This window comes from Schistocerca piceifrons, chromosome 1, assembly GCF_021461385.2.
Source record: "Schistocerca piceifrons isolate TAMUIC-IGC-003096 chromosome 1, iqSchPice1.1, whole genome shotgun sequence".
Classification (NCBI taxonomy): domain Eukaryota; kingdom Metazoa; phylum Arthropoda; class Insecta; order Orthoptera; family Acrididae; genus Schistocerca; species Schistocerca piceifrons.
Window position 1 is genome coordinate 876,297,354 of NC_060138.1, and position 23,319 is coordinate 876,320,672.

At 37.1% G+C, this 23,319-nt stretch overlaps 1 protein-coding gene across 1 annotated transcript in view; it reads left to right on the forward strand.

The window, feature by feature from the left end:
- Window positions 1–23,319, forward strand: part of LOC124716404 (nucleosome-remodeling factor subunit NURF301) — a 274,017-nt gene that overhangs the window by 202,502 nt on the left and 48,196 nt on the right. Inside the window, exons 25-29 of the mRNA XM_047243171.1 lie at window positions 5,903–5,980; window positions 7,716–7,792; window positions 14,277–14,438; window positions 19,398–19,547; window positions 20,508–20,846. Coding sequence (XP_047099127.1) covers window positions 5,903–5,980; window positions 7,716–7,792; window positions 14,277–14,438; window positions 19,398–19,547; window positions 20,508–20,846 — 806 coding nt within the window. The remainder of the gene's footprint in view (window positions 1–5,902; window positions 5,981–7,715; window positions 7,793–14,276; window positions 14,439–19,397; window positions 19,548–20,507; window positions 20,847–23,319) is intronic.

Here is a 23,319-nt window from a genome sequence, read left to right on the forward strand (position 1 = left end):
GTGCAGGTGGTAGTGCTTAAGTTATAAGGAATAAAATGTAATGAGGAAGGAGACTTGATTAAAAATAAACACAATTTGTGTATTCCCGATTGGTGGGTGGATTGTATGGGTGTGGCTTGTCATGTATTTTGTGATACTATTTTCTGGTTTGTTTGTGTAGACACAGCATGTGCCCTGAGAAAGAAGTCATTTTTGTTCTGCTTTATTAACAAACTGCAGACTTTGTGTAATGATAGTTTGCATTGTACAATGGTACTGTATATTGCTCGTTACATTGTTAGTATAATATTTGTAATAAAGCCTCCTTCCTCATTACATTTTATTGAACTGAATCTCACAAATAGACGACGTGTGACAAATAGTGCTGTTTATGTCCGATGACATTTGCCCATTTCATTGCATGTTATTGTGAACAAGTCATGGGCTCCCATTTAATGACTGGATTGCGTGGGCACGATGTGTACACTTGGCTGAGGGGTTATTTGTTCTGCTCTATTAATAACATAGTTCTATTTTAATGAAGCTTCCTTTCTCATTACATGTCATTCTATAATATGTAAATACAATCATTCACATTTGTATATCTATTTGCACTAAATTCTGCCAGAAAGATTTTGTGCACTGAATTAAAAATAATATTTCTATTGAAGTCATGTAAACTGATGTGCAGCGGCAAATCTACATGCCAGACAGTATACATGTCACTCGCTGCTGTACAGCAATATAATCGCAGTATTGTTCATGGTAGTCAAAATTTGTAACATGGGCATGAAGCTTATACGGCTAATTATTATGACTGTGCATTCTATATATATAGTGACACAATATGTGTAGTATACTGTGTCTGCACAGATATGAAAATGTTGTCATATTTGCTCTAAATGATTTCTGATTCTGTTACTTGTGTAATTTGGGAATATTTTTATGTCAAGCTATGTCTTTATGCTTTTATTTAGGTCTGAAGATGGTCATTGTTGACTGAAATTAATAGCCTCGAAAACAATCAAATATTGATAAAAAAAATTTAATTGGATAGATAAAAAGTCTACTCACCAAGTAAGGGCAGAATACAAACATAAAAGATTGGTGTGATTGGCAAGCTTTCAGAGCCAGTCGCTCCTTTTTCAGGCATAAGGATTGAATGAGAATGAAGGAGGGTGAAGAAAAAGGACTCAAGAGGTCTAGGAAAAGGGGTACATTTCAGGAAAGTCACCCAGAACTGTTGGTCAAGGGAGACTTACCATTCGGGATGAGAAGGAAAGACTGATTGCTGGGGACTGCATTGGATGAGATTTGAAAACCTGAGAACAATCAGTCTTTCCTTCTCATCCCATAGGCTAAGTCTCCCCTGACCCGCAGTTCTGGGTGACTTTACCAAAATCTAACTCTTTTCCTAGACTTCTCCAGTCCTTTTCCTTCACCCTTCTTCCTTCCCCTTCAACCCTTCTACATGAAGAAGGAGCCACTGGCTCCGAAAACTTGCCAATCACAACAGTCTTTTATGTGTGCGCTCTGCCGGCGGTTGGTGAGTAGATTTTTTGTCTATCCAATGAAATGAAATTAATAACCTGATTGGTAAACATTTGTGGTCCATGAATGTAGTTATAATAGAATAAATACTTCTTGGATCATTGGAATATCTGATTGTGAGAATGTTGCAACTTGTCAAAGTGTAGTATTCCTTCTGGAGTTATGAAAGACCCATTTTGCCACATAGTAAATATTATAGTAATAATGCAATTGATTATAATATGATTAGTAATTATTGTCATAAATTGTGTGCAAAATTATTGTTGGTTCAACATGTAGTTGGATGCAGTCATGTGCAACACACACATTATGAAGGTCTAGGACGATACAATATAACATTGTGGTACGCCAGATAATGTATTTAGAATGTGAATATAAAATACTTTATTTTTATGTCTGAGAGAGTAATGTCTCTTTCATTGTCACAGTTTGTTTCATATAAGTTGTATATTACTGACATATTCAATTCTGGTGGTAAATATTTTCTATCCATGTTGTCCTTCCTACTGTAGTGTATGTAGTACATGATAAAGGAGTCAGTAAGTGTCAGGATCATTTCCTATCTATGCTTCGGTGTTTTGTCATGTCTTTCAGGTTTTCCTCAAACAGCGGGAGCAGGCAAGCTCGTTGAAATAGGCAGGCTCCTCGCCTTTCTTTCTTTTTCTTTTCTTTTCTTTCTTTCTTTTTTTTATGCTATAATTCCATCTATAATGAACAACATTCCCCAGTAAAACTTCTTACTAAGCATATGCTCTATCCCATTAGCATCTGGTAATTTGTTATGTCGTGATCCTTTGTTGCAATATCTTTGGATTGGATTCCTGAGACTGATATCTTGGTAAATCGATATTTTAGTAACCATCACATGCCCTCCAATTGGTGATGAATTTTAATCCAATTTCCAGTACAATGGAATTTCGTTAGCACATATTTGAAAGGACTGCAGATTTGGAACATCATAAGCAGGAAAACCTACTACTGAAAAATACCTAATTTGGCAGTGATTTGATTTTTTTGTCGATGGAAATGCAGAATTACAGGTACCATACTTGGTGTAATATGGGATCACACTTTGTGTGTGCTACAATGATAATTTCTAATTCAAAATGCAACTTTTCAAGATTTTTGAATTATGAAACCCAGGAATCCTCAAAATTATATGTTAGTATACAAGAAGCAAAAATGTGTTAAATATGACGACATTGACTAAATCCAACATACAGGATGAGTACACTTCTGCCATCAGCCAGCTGGAATGCAGGAAAGTCATGTGACGTGAGTGCACCCTCTAACATCCAAAATACGTTTCTGGCATGTAATGAAGAAAAAATAAAAATATGCTAAAATTGCAATTTTATTACACTTCTCAAAAATAAACAAACATCATTCATTTAGTGTCTGTCTGTTAGTGAATCACTACTGGTAACTGAATAGGGATTGTCATTTCAACAAACTATCGGTATGTTGTACATGTTGTTAGCCTAACTACACTATAACGTGACAACATACAGTGCGTTCTGTCTTCACAAAGATTTGAAAAATGTATCAACAGTTCTTTTTTTTACATATAATAATTTTTATGTTGTATTTTCCATCTTGGTTGATGTGTTCATCATTTCTACGTCGACCTCGAAACTCAAAACATAATACTTAACTGTGTCCATTGGTTCAATAGCTTCTGACATTGTAGGAACCAGTAAAGTTTCTGGTTTATCCTTGCCTTCACTTCCCTCCTGTTTGTCTGCCATCTGCTCCTTCAACACATCCTCAGATGTCATGACTGAAAGATGGCAGTATCTTAATTACAATCAACAGATTCATCAAATCTAAGACAATCAGTGTTTTCTTCTCATCCCATTATTTGCTGCTGTTGTTCAATTGACATTGCTTTGTTTTCTGGCATTATGTCTTGTGTAAGTACCAGTATCTGATGAAAACCAGTCTTCGTGAAGCTGTTTGGTATTGTGCTTTCTTGCACGGAATCCCAAGCACTTCTTACAAAATGCATAGCATCCAAAATTGTAAACTTTCTCATTGTAGAGGGTGCCAGCCTCTTCTTTACAAGAATCTTAAATGATTTCTGCTTCAGCCATTTTGTAATGCCTTGGGCAACTGGCTGAAGGTGACTTGTACGAGTTGGAGAAAAAAACTACATTTATGTTACATAGATACACTGTAACTTGGTGATGTGGTGCGTACAGGTTAATAAACAGGTTGTTTTTTCTATGTCTGATACCAAATCTTGCATCCCAGGCAGGCAAGAATTGTTTGAAAATAGTTGTTGTTAGACATGCATTTGCATTAGGCGTGTATTGACATGAAATGCCTGCACATTTTTGAAGCGTTGTGGACTCATCGCCTTTCCAATTAACTGCATCAACTTTTCTGCTCCACTTCTGTTACAGAATAATAAAACCGTTAGCGTCTCTGTAGTAAATTTTCCGCCATGGCATTTTTCTCCTCTGAATGCGAGAGTTTTGTCAGGCAGAAGGTGAAAAAATAAGCCCATTTCATCTCCATTAAAAATGTCATTGGAAATGTAATTTTCTGTGACTGAGGGAAGAGTATTTTTCCATGACTGAACAGTGTCATCATTTATGCTTCCAGACTCACCTCGAACTAATTTATACACTAAATTATGCCTTTTCTTGAACCTTTCAATACAGCTATTGAACACATTGAAATCTGTGAGTCCCAACTCTTGTTGCATTTAGCATGAACTACTGTATCTTCAGTTGAAATGTTTGAAGCATCAGCTTGTTTTATCAACTTTAGTAGTACATTTTCCAGTTCTGGAAACTGACCATTGCAGACTCATTTTTGTTTGCTGTTTTCTCCTTCTAAATATGTTACATACACGTTTTTGTTTCCCCACTATTGTATTTAATGTTGATGGACGAATGCTCAGTTTTCATGTTATATCAGCTCGTTTCTTGTGTGAATTTTTGTCCATTTCCTGAATAATGCTCCACTTTTCATTGTTGGTAAACAGGCTCACTGTCTTTTTATCCATGTTGAACTGGTGCACCGTTTAACACACATGAAAAAAAGAAAATGACCTTGGTGGGAGGGAATGGGGGACGACTTAACGCTAAACACGAACAAAGGAGACAGTGACTGAATGACATGTTGTTCAGTTTGTTGTCCACTACAGAAGACAGAAGTTCTCAGAGCTACTGCCAACCTATACGAACTAGCAAACAATCTGTTCGACTTACAGAAGTGCAGGCAGTGAATAGCATTGTCTGCCTGCATATTTCCTCACCATGCTGCCATAAACATCCTACACCTACCACTCTCACAACTCTCGACTGCAAAAGTTGCCCAAACAGTATTGATATCCCCAGATTAGAATGTGCTAAGCTGTCAGGGAGAATGCACAAATAAGTCAGTTTAACATGCTTTTAATTCTGTTGGGACTGAGACTTCCAAAAATGGACGTTCTGTTTGTGAAAACACAATAGTAACAGATGTACTAACAAGAGTCCATTATATATCAGGCCGTTACGAGCTTGAAATAGTCACTTGCTTTAAGTTTTATTTCTATGGATTTACCCAGTTTTCACCTTGTTGATATGATTGCTGTCATTATTCACTGAGTTTCTTACTGATAACCTTTTTATGACGGCTAGAATCTCTTTTCTGCTTAAGACCGCATTGATCTGAAATGCAAAAAATAGCAAATAATGACTTACACTTTGTCAAAACATTGTTGCACATAGCAGCAAATGACCTAAGTGCTTTGCCAAACAAAAATCATTTAACTTGATTTTTCTTCAGGTATCTCTCAAAGGTGCAATGAACAAACATAACAGATTTATCACTGGCGGTATATTTCCCCAGTTGGTATGTACCATCATCATGGGAGAAGAAAAGTCAGAGATTGACAGTGTTTCATTCTCTCTATTGACCATCTTGCATCACATTTACTAATCTTCGATACTTGCACCATGGGACATCTTGCAGTGTCACAGTGTTCACACCACAAGTGATCTTGTAGTGTCACATTGGTTCACATGTGGCAGCATTGTAATAACACAGTACCAAAATTGCTCTCATAGACCATGATCTTGCCTACTAGTTCCATTACCCATCTCAAAATAAGCTGCAGAGGCAGTTGGTCACATGTGGCACTGAGCTATCCATATAATAAAACAAGGATGAAAAATACAAACACAACAAGGAAATAGTAACAAATTTTCTATAGCAGCATTGACCACACTAGGCATGGACTGTTTTTCATACATGGAGAATCGGTTCTGCTTTTACCTGAAGCTCTAATTAGTGCTGATTAAGACATTTCTGATGACTTTATTTTTGTTCCTGTAGCTGTGTTTTAAATAACGGAACTTTTTTTCCTTGCATTTCAAAGGGACACCATCAAATCAACAGCGTGTGCAGATTGTCAAAGGACCTGATGGAAAATTACAAGTCCGTGGTTTGATGCCTGGTAAGTTATTTATCATTTACAAGACATATTTTATTTTTACCCAGAATTTTGTCTTCGTACACTCTGAATTTTCTAATACAAATGAAATAATTGTAAAAAAAAGAAAAATGTTGTTATCTGTAACTCTTAACTCACAAAAGCCAACTTACTATAAGGCTTCAACTCCTTTCACAAAGTACCTTTTCTTTGTAACAGTAATTTATTGTACTCTATCTCTACAGTTGGACCCTTGTTCTCCAATAGTTGGAAAGTGTTATATTTATCATCTTTGGGTGCTATGTGAGCTACTTACATCCCACACCTACGTGTGAGTACCATTACATGTAAACCCACCGCTTCCCCTATTCAGCCTCATGGTAATTCACAGATGTTGCCTTGATCCTAAGTGTCCTCTCCAGGATACTAACAATGTCATCAACATGCTATCTTCTAAGAAGCTAACCCCAGCAGAAATACCAGTCTTCTCAAAAGATCTTACTTTGGCCAAAAATCCAGGTTTAATTATGCTGGACTTGACAAGAATCTTTTCTCCTTTATCTGTTGCCCTCATTGGAAAGATGTCTTCACCATTCACCCTGCTAAACACAGGTAACTTTAATCTGGAGGACTGTCAACACTGACTTATCAGGCTGTCATTATGTGGGTCGGTGAGTAGCCCTTTGCATCTTAGTTCATGTAAAATGATTGGTCAAAATCATTACCTAATCCATGCTAATGGCTCCATGACACTAACTTCAACACTGGACATTGCGTGTTATTTAATTGCCCTATTTGTGTATATAATCTTCATTTTACAGGATGGTTAACTTATACACTCTGTTGTTAAACAAATTTTTAAAACTCTATATTTCTCCATAAGTCTTAGAGATAAATTAGGGCACTAATAAGATCTACATTGGTAATTTTGTATTGGTTGATGAGGGTTGTTTTCTCATTCTATTTTTATAACTGTATCCCTTTGCATCCTAGAAATATAGTGTTGATACATTAACAAAATTCAGGAACTACTCGAGTATTTTATTCTAAATTAATTTAAAACTCCCACCATCCTCCTCCTCCTCTAAAGCACAAGTTTCTCCAGTAAATTCCTTCCATTAGCAGCTGATCAAATATAAAATAAACTGCCTCTCAGCATCAGATATGTTAAATATGTGCTCTCTTAAAAAAATGTATCTTTTTAAACAATGTGAATTCTCTTTTATTTTTATTTTGTGGTACTGTACTTCACTTATTGTAGTGGTATGCAATTACGAAGGTGGCCATGTGACGTGTCTTGTGCAGAGAGATGTAGAAAATACTTTACATTGTCACCAATGTGCCCTCTGTCTTTGTCCCATGCTTAACTCTCCATCCATTGCCTACCATGGTAACTGGCAGCGTTGGGGTAAGCGTCACATCAGGCCACTGCTTCTGCTTCTGGCTCTCCCCACAAACATTTATGGGCTCAGAAAACTGATACTGTCATGTTTGCATTCTGCCATCCATAAGGAATACTACAGTGGCTATGTACTTTCACCGTACCTAAACTAACATGAAAATCATTGCTTAATGTTCTAAGCACTCCCCAAATTGCACACTACAGGCATACACTATAGTAAGGCACTATTGATTGAAGCAACATGGAGTGCACTGAGCCTTGCCACTGCAGTTCGCCCCACCATCTGTCTCCTTACTTGCACACCACTATATACTCTTGCAAAGGAAATAAATCCTATTTTATTTTCTTACTTTTTAGGTCAGCAGCTCGTGCAAATGCCAGATGGAAAGCTCCATGTCCTCAACAATCCCCAGATTCAAGCTCAACCTCAACAGGTATCTGTGCTTTGCATTTCTACAATGTTTTCTTGAAATCCAGGAAATAAAAGTAATTGCAAATCGTCTTGCATTGATGTCCACACAAGACTATATAAAATTCTTGTGTTTTACGTGATGTGTTAATGATGGCTGAGCTAATTTTAATCGAGAACTGTTCTAGAAAGAATAATCATCAGCACAATGATTGAGACAATTGCAGTGAAAATTGATTGACATATCAGTGTTATTCCTGGAAGGATTTTCTTAAATATTATTGATATCTCTCTTACCCAGTGATATGAGCAGGATCTGATATGGAGAATCACACAAGTCACAGTGTGTAAGAAGGCAAACAGGCAACATACTGCTGTCTTTCACAATGGCACTCAAAGAGACAGCTCAACATTATATTTTAAGTAATAGAAAAGGAAGCAGCAAATACATGTAAAAGTTGTCCTTTTTTGGTGTGTGTGTGTGTGTGTGTGTGTGTGTGTGTGTGTGTGTGTGTGTGTGAGGGAGGGAGGGGGAGAGGGGGCAATGTCTTCTATATTTTAATCTAATTTTAATATTCAGCTAATATTTCTGCTAGATGTTGCATGCTCATGCCATTAAATTCAAGCATTGTGTAATCTATTGCATGTTTGTGTGAAAAAGAGACTGTTTAACTGTTAATAGTATACTGAGTGCATATTTCTACACAGAAATAGTAATAAACTTATAACATGTAGCCAATAATATTGTAATTTAAGGTAAGTTATAGTTGTTGCCACTTCCGTTTTCACATTTCATTAGATTTGTTTTGTAGTGTTGATAGTGTAATAACATATTTAAGAATGAGTTTGAAAATGTAGTTTCCCTGAAATTTTTCAAGTTTTATGAATAACTATATTAAAAATAAGCCTCCAAAGTAGATGCATGCACTCAAAGTATCAGTGCTAGCTTTGTGAAGTTTGTTATTCACTGCATTTATAAATAATAGGTGCTTGCTTCTGTAATTGCTTTGTTTATGAATCAAAATATTTCTTCTCACACTATGATCTACACACCAAAATAATTATGAGATCTGTCTATACATACTTTTACATCATGGAGTAAATGCAGGTGAAGCAATATTGAAACATTCAATAAAGAAAATGTTTGACCAGAAGAACAACTGCAACTGAGGAACATGTTACTGGAATAAAAACTCACTTCAGTGGTAAGTAATTTGCCTTTTTTATAGCACGGCCAGTTTCAGAAACTTGAAACTCCATTGTCATGTTCCACTAAATAATTAAAAATCCCGAATGTGAGGTGTTTGGGCCAGTCAGACCCACACCAAACAACACATGGCAGCCTGGGTATAGTGACTGAGGCACACGCCTCAACAGCTGATGAGGAACTGTAGGAACCACCTGATGATGGAGCTTTAAGCTTCCAAAACTGGTAGTGGGAAAAAAATGGAGAGAGAGGGACAAATTACTTATAACTGAAGGGGATTTTTATTCCAGCAATGTAGAGAAAGGTAATCCAATCTCACAGCAAAATAACCTACTATAATCTGTTGCTCAGGGAGTCGTGACGTGTGTGAGGTAGCAACTAATGTTGTAGTTCTTCAGTGTGTAATTGAAAAATTATGGACTCTCACTCTTCCTCATAACCTGTTTGAATAAACAGCAACATTAGCACATATACAGCAAATCTTCAAACAGCAACAGATTACACAAAAACAACCCAAACTTCTACAGTCTTTGTGGAGGTAGCCTTTGTGCATGAAGCCCCCCTTAACATGTGTTGTTCATAGTATCTTGAGACAATGGACAAAGACATGTATGGATAACGGTGTGGTGAGGTTTTTTGTTTTTCCCCTCCCTAAGCTACAGGTTAATGTTGATACTGACAATTGAAGTGCTTACATGTGGATAGATTGTGGAATGTGACACAACTCCACATTTTTTCATGAATGTTTTCCCTGACATTACAGCAAATTGATAATTTTGATAGAAATAGAGAGTAGCTGATATATGGACCTCAGTGTCACTTTGAAAGGTGTAGGAACATGGTGTTCTGACTTTTCTTATGTTGTATGCTGCTACCATCAATCCTTTTATCGGTTTTATCAATTTCCTGTAAAATCTCAGTTGATCGACTACGCTGATAGGTTTTCTCCCTGTATGTGATTTATATTGAACAAATCTGAGAGTAATTTGGCAGTTGTATTGGAGTTTGGCCATCATTGTTCCAGACATGGATCTTATTCTTCTAGAGGAGTCTGAAATGTCCCTTAGTGATGTTTCTTTATTAAATTCATGCTATGCAGGTTTTAGACAATTCTTGCTGTTCTTTTTGACCTTACATTGTATGACGGTATAGTAATTACTATTTTTCACCTATTTTTAATTGGTTTTCATTCCTGTGTCACATTTGTATAAGTACTACAGAGCACCTTCATCAGTACAGCCCAGAATGTTACATAGTATGTGAAAGTATTTGTATTATATCAACAGATCTGTATAGTTTGTGTAATTCCATCCTTTAATTGTTTTGACCCATGTGATAATTAAATTAAGAGCATCGGGCATATCTTGTATGGAGATTCTGTCCACACTACCTGCCCACTGATATTCAGATAGTAATGAATTCATTAAAAAATCTTGTCTAATTTCTTAGAACCAGTATTTATACTCGTTAAATCGATTATAATCATCAGATGTTTAGGAGTCTGTCTGAAGCAGTCTGAAGTGTAATGATCACATTAATGTAGTGATGGAAAAGGCAGAAGCCATACTAAGATCTAGAATGCTAAGAAAGTGTGCTTCATCCATGATGGAGATTGCTCACAAATCCTTCACTGAATGAATTCTTGAGCATTGTACCTCTTATTTGCTTGGATAAGTGGAAGAAATAAGAAGATGCCATGATTCATCACTGCTTTGTTTGGTCAGCAAGACAACATTATAGGACTGCTCAACAAACTCAATTGGGAGACTTTGCAGGAAAGACATTGTGAGTGACATAGAACCATATTCTCAAAATTCGCAGCTCTCATGTTACATTGTGAGCCAAGAAACTGATTCCCTCCAACATACCTCTTGAATTGTGATCTCAACAGTAAAATTAGAAACTGCATTGATAAGCCCTGTACAGTTGAGGCATTGAGTAGTGAACACTCACATAAATGACACCAAAAACATTGCTGATATTTTGGGCAGTCCTGGGGGGGGGGGGGGGGATGTGTTGGTGGAATAGAAGACAAGTAAAGGTTGGGGCCAGAGGGGTTACGGGTATGCTAGTCCTTGTCCTTCATCGACCTACCCCTTCTATGCTAATCCATACTAGACACACAGTCTTGGTACTACCTAATGTCAGATGTCCGATGTCAGAATCTCCATGCAGTTGCAGTTAGAAAGAAACAAAACCAATTATGTATTATATATTTTTTAAAGTAAGAAAAATTTAAATTTATTTACTTTCATATTTTTGACAATATGAAGAGAATGACGGTAAGAATAAATTGATTCATTTTTGACTTGTTGTGTGTCCTATGCTTTCCTGTATTTTACACTTTCCTACATTTTACACTTTTTTGGGTCAGTCTGCTGGAAAGCGCAAAAAGAAGGTTTCGCTGTAACTACTGACCATAGTTATTACAGTGCGTACACTTGATTCCTTGATATCATTTCACATTGTATCAGTACTGTTTACTTTACGTCTGAGGCAATTTGGAGGACTTTTTTAAAATTGTGGATAGAAAGTAACTACTCCAAGCTCCTTGACAGATTAGATTAGATTAATACTAGTTCCATGGATCATGAATATGATATTTCGTAATGATGTGGAACGAGTCAAATTTTCCAGTACATTACATAATTAAGTTAATTTAACAACATAATTAAGTTAATATAACAGCTTTTTTATTTTTTGTTTTTTTTATTTTTTTTTATTTTTTTTTTTTTTTTCCTCTCCTTAATTTATATCTAAAAATTCCTCTGTGGAGTAGAAGGAGTTGTCATTCAGAAATTCTTTTAATTTCGTCTTAAATACTTGGTGGTTATCTGTCAGACTTTTGATACTATTTGGTAAGTGACCAAAGACTTTAGTGGCAGTATAATTCACCCCTTTCTGTGCCAAAGTTAGATTTAATCTTGAATAGTGAAGATCATCCTTTCTCCTAGTATGGTAGTTATACACACTGCTATTACTTTTGAATTGGGTTTGGTTGTTAATAACAAATTTCATAAGAGAGTATGTATACTGAGAAGCTACTGTGAATATCCCTAGATCCTTAAATAAATGTCTGCAGGATGATCTTGGGTGGACTCCAGCTATTATTCTGATTACATGCTTTTGAGCAATAAATACTTTATTCCTCAGTGATGAATTACCCCAAAATATGATGCCATATGCAAGCAATGAGTGAAAATAGGCGTAGTAAGCTAACTTACTAAGGTGTTTATCACCAAAATTTGCAATGACCCTTATTGCATAAGTAGCTGAACTCAAATGTTTCAGCAGATCATCAATGTGTTTCTCCCAATTTAATCTCTCATCAATGGACACACCTGAAATTTTTGAATATTCTACCTTAGCTATATGCTTCTGATTAAGGTCTATATTTATTAATGGCGTCATACCATTTACTGTACGGAACTGTATGTACTGTGTCACCTGTACAATTTGACACGTTCCATATCCTTGTGATTGACTCACTAACTGGATCTACGGAACAAGAAATAAATAAATAAATAAATGTCTTATCAAAATTCATGAGAGTCCATTTACAAGGAACCACTTAGTAATTTTCTGAAAGACAACACAGCGGTTATACTCTTGTAATGTACCCAGGAGTAAGTGCATTTCATATAAGCATGCCGATGTCGTGCATAATGACTGTGTCCACTGGGAACATTTGTGGCTGCACTGCTCTTGGAGCAGTTTGGCCGTGCAGCTGTTGTCATCCTTAATGCTGCAGGCAAGTGACTGTACAACTCGTGTTGCATTCCAGTTGGGCAGTAACCGGCAAAGCTACTGCAATTGTCAGTCACATGGTAGCACATGTTAGGAACTACGCCATAAAAAAAAAAAAAAAAAAAAAAAAAAAAAAAAAAAAAAAAAAAAAAAAAACTGAATCTCACATCTGGCCAAACAAATGTAAAGTAGTAGTGTGATGCAAATTGCTAATTTCAAATAACTCTTGTTGTGCTGCAGGGAGCTGCAGTGTTAAATAATTGTCTGATGTTGGTAAAACAGGTTCACTTTTTTGTGAATTCTTCCCCACTTTCAGAAATAAATTAGCAGAAGCTCTGTGATATATGTTTAGTAAAAATAATTGTGTTTAGCAGAAATAATTGAGATATCCACCAAATTCCTAGATTTCCCTTTAACTGCACTAACTTAGATGTGTTTAAAATTGTCCAAATGCTCATCATCATTGTCAAAGTTTTCAATATCTGTGCTTGTTGTTTTCCCATCATAGACAGACAGACAAACAGACAGCTTTTCAGTCTTGGCTTCTGTAATAGCTCATGTTGTGGGAAGCAGATATTCCTAAATAGTCCATTGATTAGCATATGTACAATTACATATGTTCATTGGTTGATTCACACTGTCCTTTTATCCTTTGTTTATGCAGAAATCATCTTGTGGATTTTGATGGTGTGTGTTTCAGTATGTTGCTGTTGTTTCAGTACGCTTATAAGTATGGTTGTGAAATTGTGTTGTAAGTTTGTGAACAAGAAACAATGTTATTGGCCTTACAAAGAACTGTACTCTTTTCTGTTGAGTTTCCTTGGTTATGCCGTTATGAAATGGTGAAATGTTTAGATCATGTTCTTTGTGGTACTGATATACTTCATGTAGGAAGTATAGATTTACGAACTCATGTTGAAATTGTTTAGCATGGCTCCAGTACAAAGTTGATGAAAACTCAGGAAGTTAATACACTTCTTTCCAGCTTTCCACTCCTTAGCTTTATGAATTTCTGCTTTTGAAGTTGGCAGGTGTCTGATGGTGATTGCTGTAGTTTAAGATGTGTAAGAACTTTTATTTTTCCACCAAAAGGGAACTGATAGTCACTGAACACTACAACATTTAGTTTTACAGGTTTGGCTAGTTCTCAAAATGTCATTATTGGTTTTTCTTGACACTTCTATCTTCATGAGTTTGATTTGGGGTATAGTGGTGCACATAAAAGAAGGTGGGCCACTCTTAGTGCCACAGAGCCAGGATTCATTTATATGATGTTGACTTATGGTGCCATCATTTGTGCACCATGAACAGTGGTGTATATATTGCCATTTAAGTTCCATTTATTTACTAGCAAATTAAGGCTCTTGCACAACAGAGTTCGCTATTGTCTTTTTTCTTCCACATTCACCACCATCCACCATATTAGGCCAGAGATAACTATTTACCAAATTAGCTTTCAGTACTGTGCAGTGTAGAGGTCTTTTATCACCCATGAACATATTTAACAAAGAAAGAGACAAAAAAAGAAAATTAGTGTACAAAGAATTTATTACAGGTTGCAGGCAGCAGAGTTGTGACGACCACAGCGAAAACATCAGTAGCAGCATCTCCTACTATTACTCAAGTAGTGAAAGCTGCTAACTCCCAAGTCAAACAGATAGCAGTTGACTCGACTAGGGGAACAGCTATTCCTCTAAGTCCATCTAAGCCCCCACAGGTAATACAAAATGAGAAAAATATTGTTTCAATTGCATACTCATTTATAAGGCTTTATAAGAAATATCTTTTTTGCCAGATTATTTACAACATACATGAGGATGCCTTGAAACTTTCTGCTGTTACATAAATAACGATAGCGTACAAGGCAGCTCAAGACAGAGAAACTTTTTTTTTGTGCCAAGGTACCAAAATCACACACACACACACACACACACACACACACACACACACAATAATTAAAGGAGAATAAAGTATGCTATTCTTTATTTATTGAGAAAAACTCCCATTTCTTTTCCTTGTACTGTCACAACCAAATTAATTATTTATTTAAGGAATCATCATACTTGATGAGAGATGTAAGACACAGAGTTCCAAATAATGCAGAAATAATAGTAGCTTTTATGTCATCAACCAGAGGTAATATGGATAAAGTGTTGCAGTAGGAACAACAACAACAAAAAAGTCCTACATCTAAAATAGACAATTGTGGAAAGCAGAAACTTCTATACACACCAAAAAATGTCATGAATTTTTAGAGGCAATTGGATAAGAAAGACAAAGACAATTTTAGTTGATAACCAGCACAACACACTACATTACCATTCAACATTTGCTTTCCTCTTTGAGATCACATTAATTATAAACTTTATGTGCTTAGATTAATTCTGTTGAAAATGTGTGTTGTTACTTTAAACACTACTAGTAAGCTTATTTTGATTTCAGTTATTATCACGAATTTCTCATTATAAATCGTACACTAAACTACATTTAGAATGTGAAAGATTTATTTCAAGAATTATATCACGGTGTAATTTTTAAATCTTTCATGCAATGAGCTATGATTTAGTTTAGTGTAGTAGTATAGTAATTTGTGTCGGGGGATCATTTTATAATTATTAGGTTTGTTAGCTTAATATAAAAAAAAAAAAAATGTGTTAAGTCATATATACAGGCTGTGATCGGCCATTAGGTTTGTTAGCTTAATATAAAGAAAAAATGTGTTAAGTCATATATACAGGCCGTGATCGGCCTTGACATTGCTGAAAGAACCCCTAAAATTGTTGAGGACAACTTAAATCAAGATTGCTGGCTGAAGTATTAACTTCCATGCTTCGAATCCTGAGAGAATTGTCGTAATGACTTCATTGCCTCGTTTTCTTTATGCCTAGTACACATTGCATTTTTTTTATTTATGTGCATTTTAAACAGATTTTCATAGTAACATTTGCAGATGCCTTCAGGGCCGTAACCATGCTGCTGCACCTCTGTTCAAGCACCACAGCTTCCTTCAGTCCCACATGTCTAAAAAAACTTAAGTGAGCATTTACTGTTATAAGCCAAAAAAAGTTTGATGTATTTCACCTGAGAGAATAGTGATATATGTAGAAACAAACACAGATTAATATTACACTTTCAGCTTTAAGGTCCACATATTCATAATCTTGGGTTGAATCAGAAACATAGGAGAAGATGAGTATTATGGGAAAAAAAGAGGGGGTGGGGGAATTTTACATAGCAGGCCACTAAATGCTTTGATCAAGATTAACTCAGTATTTACAATAAAGTGAGAACATTGAAAAATGATTTTTGAATTTAGATAATATATTCGATGTGACATGTAAAGAATGAGATGACACATCTCAGAGAAGAATAATCAAGATACAATTGGAAGTCAAAAGATAGAAGCATACGTCAAGGTACAGAAGTAAACTTTTCAGTGATAATAATGGGGCATTTTAGTAGTTAACCTGGAAAGAAAAAGCAGTTGAAGTGGCAGAGTGAATACAGAGGTAAAAGTAAAGGAAAGTAACGAAACTGAATCTAAGCCTGAAAGAAATGGTGACTTCACGATGTGGACAAAATGAGATGGAATTATCAGATTCTCATGCTTTCATCAATCTTCCTCTAGATTGTAAACACTCTCAGTATCGGGTCAGGTGCTAAAGAAGAGTTAAAAGAATGAACCAACACAACCGAATGAAATATGCAGACAACATTCAGTACACTGTTGCAGAACACCCACTACCTTGTGATGTGCATTGTTATTACATTTAGGTCATCCAAATCCTATTGCAAATCAGTATTTTTGCTATTTTGTCCTGTTATTAACTTACTTGTTCATCAGTCCATTTCATTTTCTGTTCCTCTCTTGGTTCACTTATTTCTTTCAATTCTCGGTCTTTTCACTCAAAATCTTTGTCTCTCTTCACTTTCTTTCTCCTTATCTCTTCATGATTTCAGACCACCTGTCACATTTTTAACATTAATTTCATTACAGTTGAAATTTCATCATTACTTTCACCACTAGAATTTTTATTTTTTGCTCAAGACTTCTGCTCTTACACTGTAGCTCCAGCTACCTGAACTAGAAAGCATGGCCCTGTTTTCATTATCACCCAAAGTATCTGCATATCTCACCCCCCCCCCCCCCCCCACACACACACACACACCACCACCACCACCCTTCTACACACACACACACACACACACACACACACACACACACACTCAACACACATCAGACATGTACTCACACACATAGAATAGCAATTTGCTTTAACTTTTTCAGTATAACAAACAAGATAAAACAGTGGTAAGACATTGGAGCCTTTTGAGGATGACTGTTCAAATCATCTGCCATCCAGATATACAATTTATGTTGATTTCTTTGAAAATCACAGGGCGGATTTCCCAATCTTTCTTCAAATTGATTTTGTGCTCCTTTTCTAATGTCCTTGTTGTCTGCGGGATGTTCTCCAGTCTGTGTAATGACAGACTTTTTTAATGTTTTTTTTTTTTTAAGACAATATAATTTACCATTTTCCTGTTCTATGAAGTAGAATTGAGGTTTAATTTTTATTTACAGTTCATTTTGTTATAAAACGTTATCACAGTTGTAGCAATGGAAAATCCAGAGAGGAATGCAACAATATTATGAAAAGGATAATTGCTACTCACCTTATAGTGGAGGTGCTGAGTCGCAGATGGCTACAACAGAAAGACTGTCAGAAAGCAGAAAGTGAGCTTTCCTCCAACAAGACCTATGTCAAAAACAGACAACTTACACACACACACACACACACACACACACACAGTTACGCAGATGCAAGTCACTCCTGCGTGACCACAGTTTCTGGCTGCTGAGGCCAGACTGTGTTTATATATGAGACATTACAAACATTTCTGGAAAAATTATACTTGAAGTGTTGCATTTTGCCCATTCCACTGTTTCTGAATCTTTCACCATTGAAATTGCTGTATGTATAGAAGAAATTTTTATTGCATGTGCCTTATAAGTATTCCATTTGTGCCGTTTCACTTTGCCAGATGAGACATAAATGAAATATTGAGTTTGGGTTTTCCCATTTACAATCTGAGCAATCTCCAAAGAAGTACAAAGATAAAATCCTTCCTTGTTTCTTCCAAGTACATACATATTCACTTGATTCTAGTTAATTTTTATTTGACTGCTACCGCAAATCACTCTTACTGCAACTACCTGCTATGAGTGGGAACTGTATTTCATCTCATGTAAGATCCCTCAGTTGTGAATGCTAAGTAAATGAAGATGGTGATCGGTCATTTGTGTCTGTTTCACAGTGGACTTGCCCTTCATGGTAGGTAGTTTACTAGTTGCCACTTTACCATCATTGTGGCATAGCCAAATACATATACAGAAAGCTACAAATCAGACAACATGTGCAACAAGAGTTTCACTAAATAACCAAGAAACAAGAGACTAGAGTCAGAACAGCTTTTCATTTGTTGACCTGCCTTGTTTTCTGTTGACCACTTTTAACTTATGTAAGCACACATTAAGATAAACTCGAAGACAGAAAGTAGGGGACAATATCATGTACAAATTTGATATTCTTCAGCTTCTAAAGTCTTGTTTTTTGATGCTTTTATTATTTTCTTGCTTTAGTCATGCTAAGCACTTTATAGTTGCATGTAATTGCTCATGAAAAACAAAATGTGATATGAGAATGTGTTTCTTTCTTTAATTTTATTTTTCTGTGAGGGGCATTTGGTAAGTAATGCAACACTTTTTTTCTCTCTCTCTCTGAAAGCAGGTTGCTTTTATTCAGGATTTCGAGACACCATATTGTTCCCAACGCCTTTGGCTACAAAATCCTATTTTTCAACTTAATCTCTGTTCAACGTGATGGCCTTACACCACCTTACTTGGAGGACCTGTATACTCACATGGTAACACTAGACTATTCGACACTGGAGCCAGCGTCCTGCCCCATCAGTAACTTACCCATCACTCTTGTACTGCTTCGTGCGGAGAGCATCCTCCATTGGACCAAACAGATGGAAATTGAAGGTGCAAGATCCCAGCTGAATGGTGGACGAAGAAGAACAGTCCAGTGATATCTTTTGAGCTCCTATCGGGTGCACAGATTTGTGTGAGGCCTTGCATTTTGTCTTGGAGAAGGGGAAGTTTGTTTGCACTTTTGTGGCAATGAACATGCTGGAGTCGTTTCTTCAATTTCCTGAGGCTGTATGCAGCTTGCTGGCATGTGGGAGTTTGGACAGGTTTGCACGACCTTGTTGCAGGGATTACAGATGCGTCACCCAAAAGCTCGCTGTGCTTTTGTTAAGTGCAAAGTCTCTGTAGACATTCTGCAGGCACCTATGTTTATCTGTGATGTTCTGGTTTTCTGCCAAAAGAAACTGAAAGCAGCTCTCTGCTTGAAACGCATCTCCTTTACAGACCCCATTTTGAAGACCATGTACAGTGCCAGCTATTGGTACTTCATGAAACTATAGGGGCTGAAATAGGAATATTCCATCATGTCCCACAACAAATGCCACATTTTGTCAACCTAAGTTGGCCGAGAAAAAAGTGTGCTGTATTACTTATTGAACCCATCTCATACAGTTTGTTCATCTCCGTAACTATGTTTTCTTTATTTTTGTTGTTCTGATAGCTTATTGTATGTTCTTACAGACTGTTATGATCAGGCAACAAATTGGAGGAACACCAGTTGTGCAAAAGGTTGCTGCCCAACCGGGAACTGTAGTTGTCAGTGGAAATCAAGTATTCACACCTGGACAGATCATTGTTAGTGGTAATCAAGTTGTTGGGACACCAACACAGGTAATGTATTGTAGAAATTTGCTCCCTTATAAATTGTTAAATGGAAAATTTCTAGTCAGTATTTCATATTTTAGTTCTTTCTCAAATTTCTCCTCCATCTCATTGTCTTCCTCTTTCACAAAATATTAAAAAAATTGAAGGAAATACTTATTTTCCAACATGAAATTTAGAATTAACTGCAATAATGTGTTAAAAGAAAAGAGATAAAATTACAATACTTCCAACACAATGAATCTTTTCTCATAGAACCATTTAGATGTTACGTATATAGGAGATACATTTATTCAAAATTTTAAATAAACTCGGCCTCATACTCTACAACTCCTGTGGTCAACATGAACTGCAAGATGATTCGTCAGTGGATTATGTTGTCACAGACCAGTCAGTGACTAGCACTTGTATATGAAAGTTTTATATTGTAATGCTTATACAAATATATTTGAATGAAAGCACACATTTTTTTTGTAATGTGTACCCTAATTGTTGGCCAGTGGCTGTATTGTTTCCACAACAAGACTTGCGCAGTTCTCTGTGGCGTGCTTGCTGACTGACTGGTGGCGATTTAAGTAAGGGCACACAGAGACACCTATTGTTTGCATTACGGAGCGCAAAAGGTTAAACCTGGTATTCGGCCAGCACCATTTGCTGCCTAACCCTTCCCACACTGTCTATAAGATGTGATGGTAGTTAAAATTGTATTATTTATTAATCTCTCTCTCTCTCTCTCTCTCTCTCTCTCTCTCTCTCTCTCTCTCTGTGTGTGTGTGTGTGTGTGTGTGTGTGTGTGTGTGTGTGTGTGTGTTTGAACGCGTGCACGTGCTGCCGGGGGGAGGTTGTTTGGGGGGGGGGGGTCGCCTTTGTGTGTGGATAATAGGCATACGTGCAGTGCATACTTTTTGGTTGGGCACACTGTTATTTAATGTGGAAAGATAATATTTCCATTTTTGTCTCTATGAATAGGTGATGACAGCAGGTGGTCAACTTCTCAGTACTGGCCAGTTTGTAGTTGCTGGATCAAACCTTGCCCAGCAGCTAGCATCTGGAAAAGCACAACTTGCTACAATAAATGGTCAGCAAGTCTTAATTCGAACTGCACCTCCTGGGACTTCTGCCACTGCATTACAACAAAGCAATGCAGTTGTTGTAACAGGAAATGCAGTTGCCTTAAATACTACGGTGGGAACAACAGTAACCTCTGGAGAGGCTACACAAACTGTAAATGCTGTACAAGTTCCTGTTGCAACTACAAGCAATTTACTTTTGAAACCAGTTGCTGCAGCAGGGCAACAAAATGTTCAGGTAATGCCTGCACACTTATCCTATTTGGCTATTAGCAATTGAAGTATATGCTTATCACTTGTAAAAAGAAAGAATATTGTAATGTAATAACAGTCACAAAATGCCAACTGCTCATATAATATAAAAGCATTGTTCTTCAAAGTATGAGAATATATGGAATTTAGTTCATGTCGCAATTCCCAAAAAGACGTGCAGTAGCTGCCTCACATCTAGTCTAATGCTGCAGGTTTTAGCAATGTGCTGGTGGCATTGAACTGATTACTGATGAGTTTTCATGTGATTTATTATAACTTCAAATAGTTGAATCAGGGCTTGGAACAGTTAATCCTGCATTACACGATGCACCAGTGTCCGAAACATGCATATCTGTAACTGCAGGCTGGTTCACGTTGACCTATTACACCATCAACACAGGATATACCGGGCATACGCGCACAGTAGACAGTGATAACACGCAAAACGCATACAGAAATGTATGGTAAAGTCTTTCGTTATACTGCACGAAACACAAGGGGGACCGTGTGGCATATTGGAATGTCATCCGTTCGAATTACTTATGTGACTCAATGTTCCTATTTCATAAGAAATTTTTTTATGATTGTTTATTAAGTAATTGTTATTCTTGTATGTAGGTTACTACTGTTCTGAAGTACAGACTCAACAGTTAGTTTCATATTATGACACTTGGTTACACAGATAAATGTATTTATACAGCATTTTGCACATGGAAGACCCACTTGTTTTTGGAGCTATTGCCCTGGCAGTGACAGTAAATCTTCGGATTAGGGCAGAATGACAAAGAGAACAAAAAGCCAGACGTTGAGTTCAATCGTGGCTGAAAAGAAGGGACAAAGGCAGGGGATTATATTCACTGCTTATGAAAGAACTGAGGCTCGAAGATCCACATGAATTTCAGAGCTTCGTGAGGACGTGGACATGGCCAATTTCGAGAAGCTGCTGTCTGTGTTAGAAGATGGAGTTAGCAAGTGTGACACAGTCATGAGGAAGGCTGTCTCACATTCTAGAAAGTAAGAATTAAATCATATGTTTGTACATTTTGTGATCATACCAGCCTAGATCACGAATAAAATACCTGTAAATGCCCTGTAACACTGCAGGCTGGTTGTAACATTACGTTTCCTTGTTATGGGAGAATCTTCTAAGAGTCTGGTTTTTAGCCACAGAATAGTACTGCCCACCATTTCAAAACTCATTGTGGATTTATGCACTGCAATTTGCAACACTTTAAAGGGCCAATACTTAAAGATGGACTTAAATTATTTTTCTGAGTTTGGATATATATATATATATATATATATATATATATATATATATATATATATGGTTATAATAGAGGGAAACATTCCACGTAGGCAAAATATATCTAAAAACAAAGATGATGTGACTTACCAAATGAAAGTGCTGGCAGGTCGACAGACACACAAACATACACACAAAATTCAAGCTTTCGCAACAAACTGTTGCCTCATCAGGAAAGAGGGAAGGAGAGGGAAAGACGAAAGGATGTGGGTTTTAAGGGAGAGGGTAAGGAGTCATTCTAATCCCGGGAGCGGAAAGACTTACCTTAGGGGGAAAAAAGGACGGGTATACACTCGCGCACACACACACATATCCATCCACACATATACAGACGCAAGCAGACATATTTAAAGACAAAGAGTTTGGGCAGAGATGTCAGTCGAGGCGGAAGTGCAGATGCAAAGTGTTGTTGAATGACAGGTGAGGTATGAGTGGCAGCAACTTGAAATTAGCGGAGATTGAGGCCTGGTGGGTAACGGGAAGAGAGGATATATTGAAGAGCAAGTTCCCATCTCCAGAGTTCGGATAGGTTGGTGTTGGTGGGAAGTATCCAGATAACCCGGACGGTGTAACACTGTGCCAAGATGTGCTGGCCGTGCACCAAGGCATGTTTAGCCACAGGGTGATCCTCATTACCACTAAACACTGTCTGCCTGTGTCCATTCATGCGAATGGACAGTTTGTTGCTGGTCATTCCCACATAGAATGCATCACAGTGTAGGCAGGTCAGTTGGTAAATAACGTGGGTGCTTTCACACGTGGCTCTGGCTTTGATCATGTACACCTTCCGGGTTACAGGACTGGAGTAGGTGGTGGTGGGAGGGTGCATAGGACGGGTTTTACACCGGGGGCGGTTACAAGGATAGGAGCCAGAAGGTAGGGAAGGTGGTTTGGGGATTTCGTAGGGATGAACTAAGAGGTTACGAAGGTTAGGTGGACGGCGGAAAGACACTCTTGGTGGAGTGGGGAGGATTTCATGAAGGATGGATCTCATTTCAGGGCAGGATTTGAGGAAGTCATATCCCTGCTGGAGAGCCACATTCAGAGTCTGGTCCAGTCCCGGAAAGTATCGTGTCACAAGTGGGGCACTTTTGTGGTTCTTCTGTGGGAGGTTCTGGGTTTGAGGGGATGAGGAAGTGGCTCTAGTTATTTG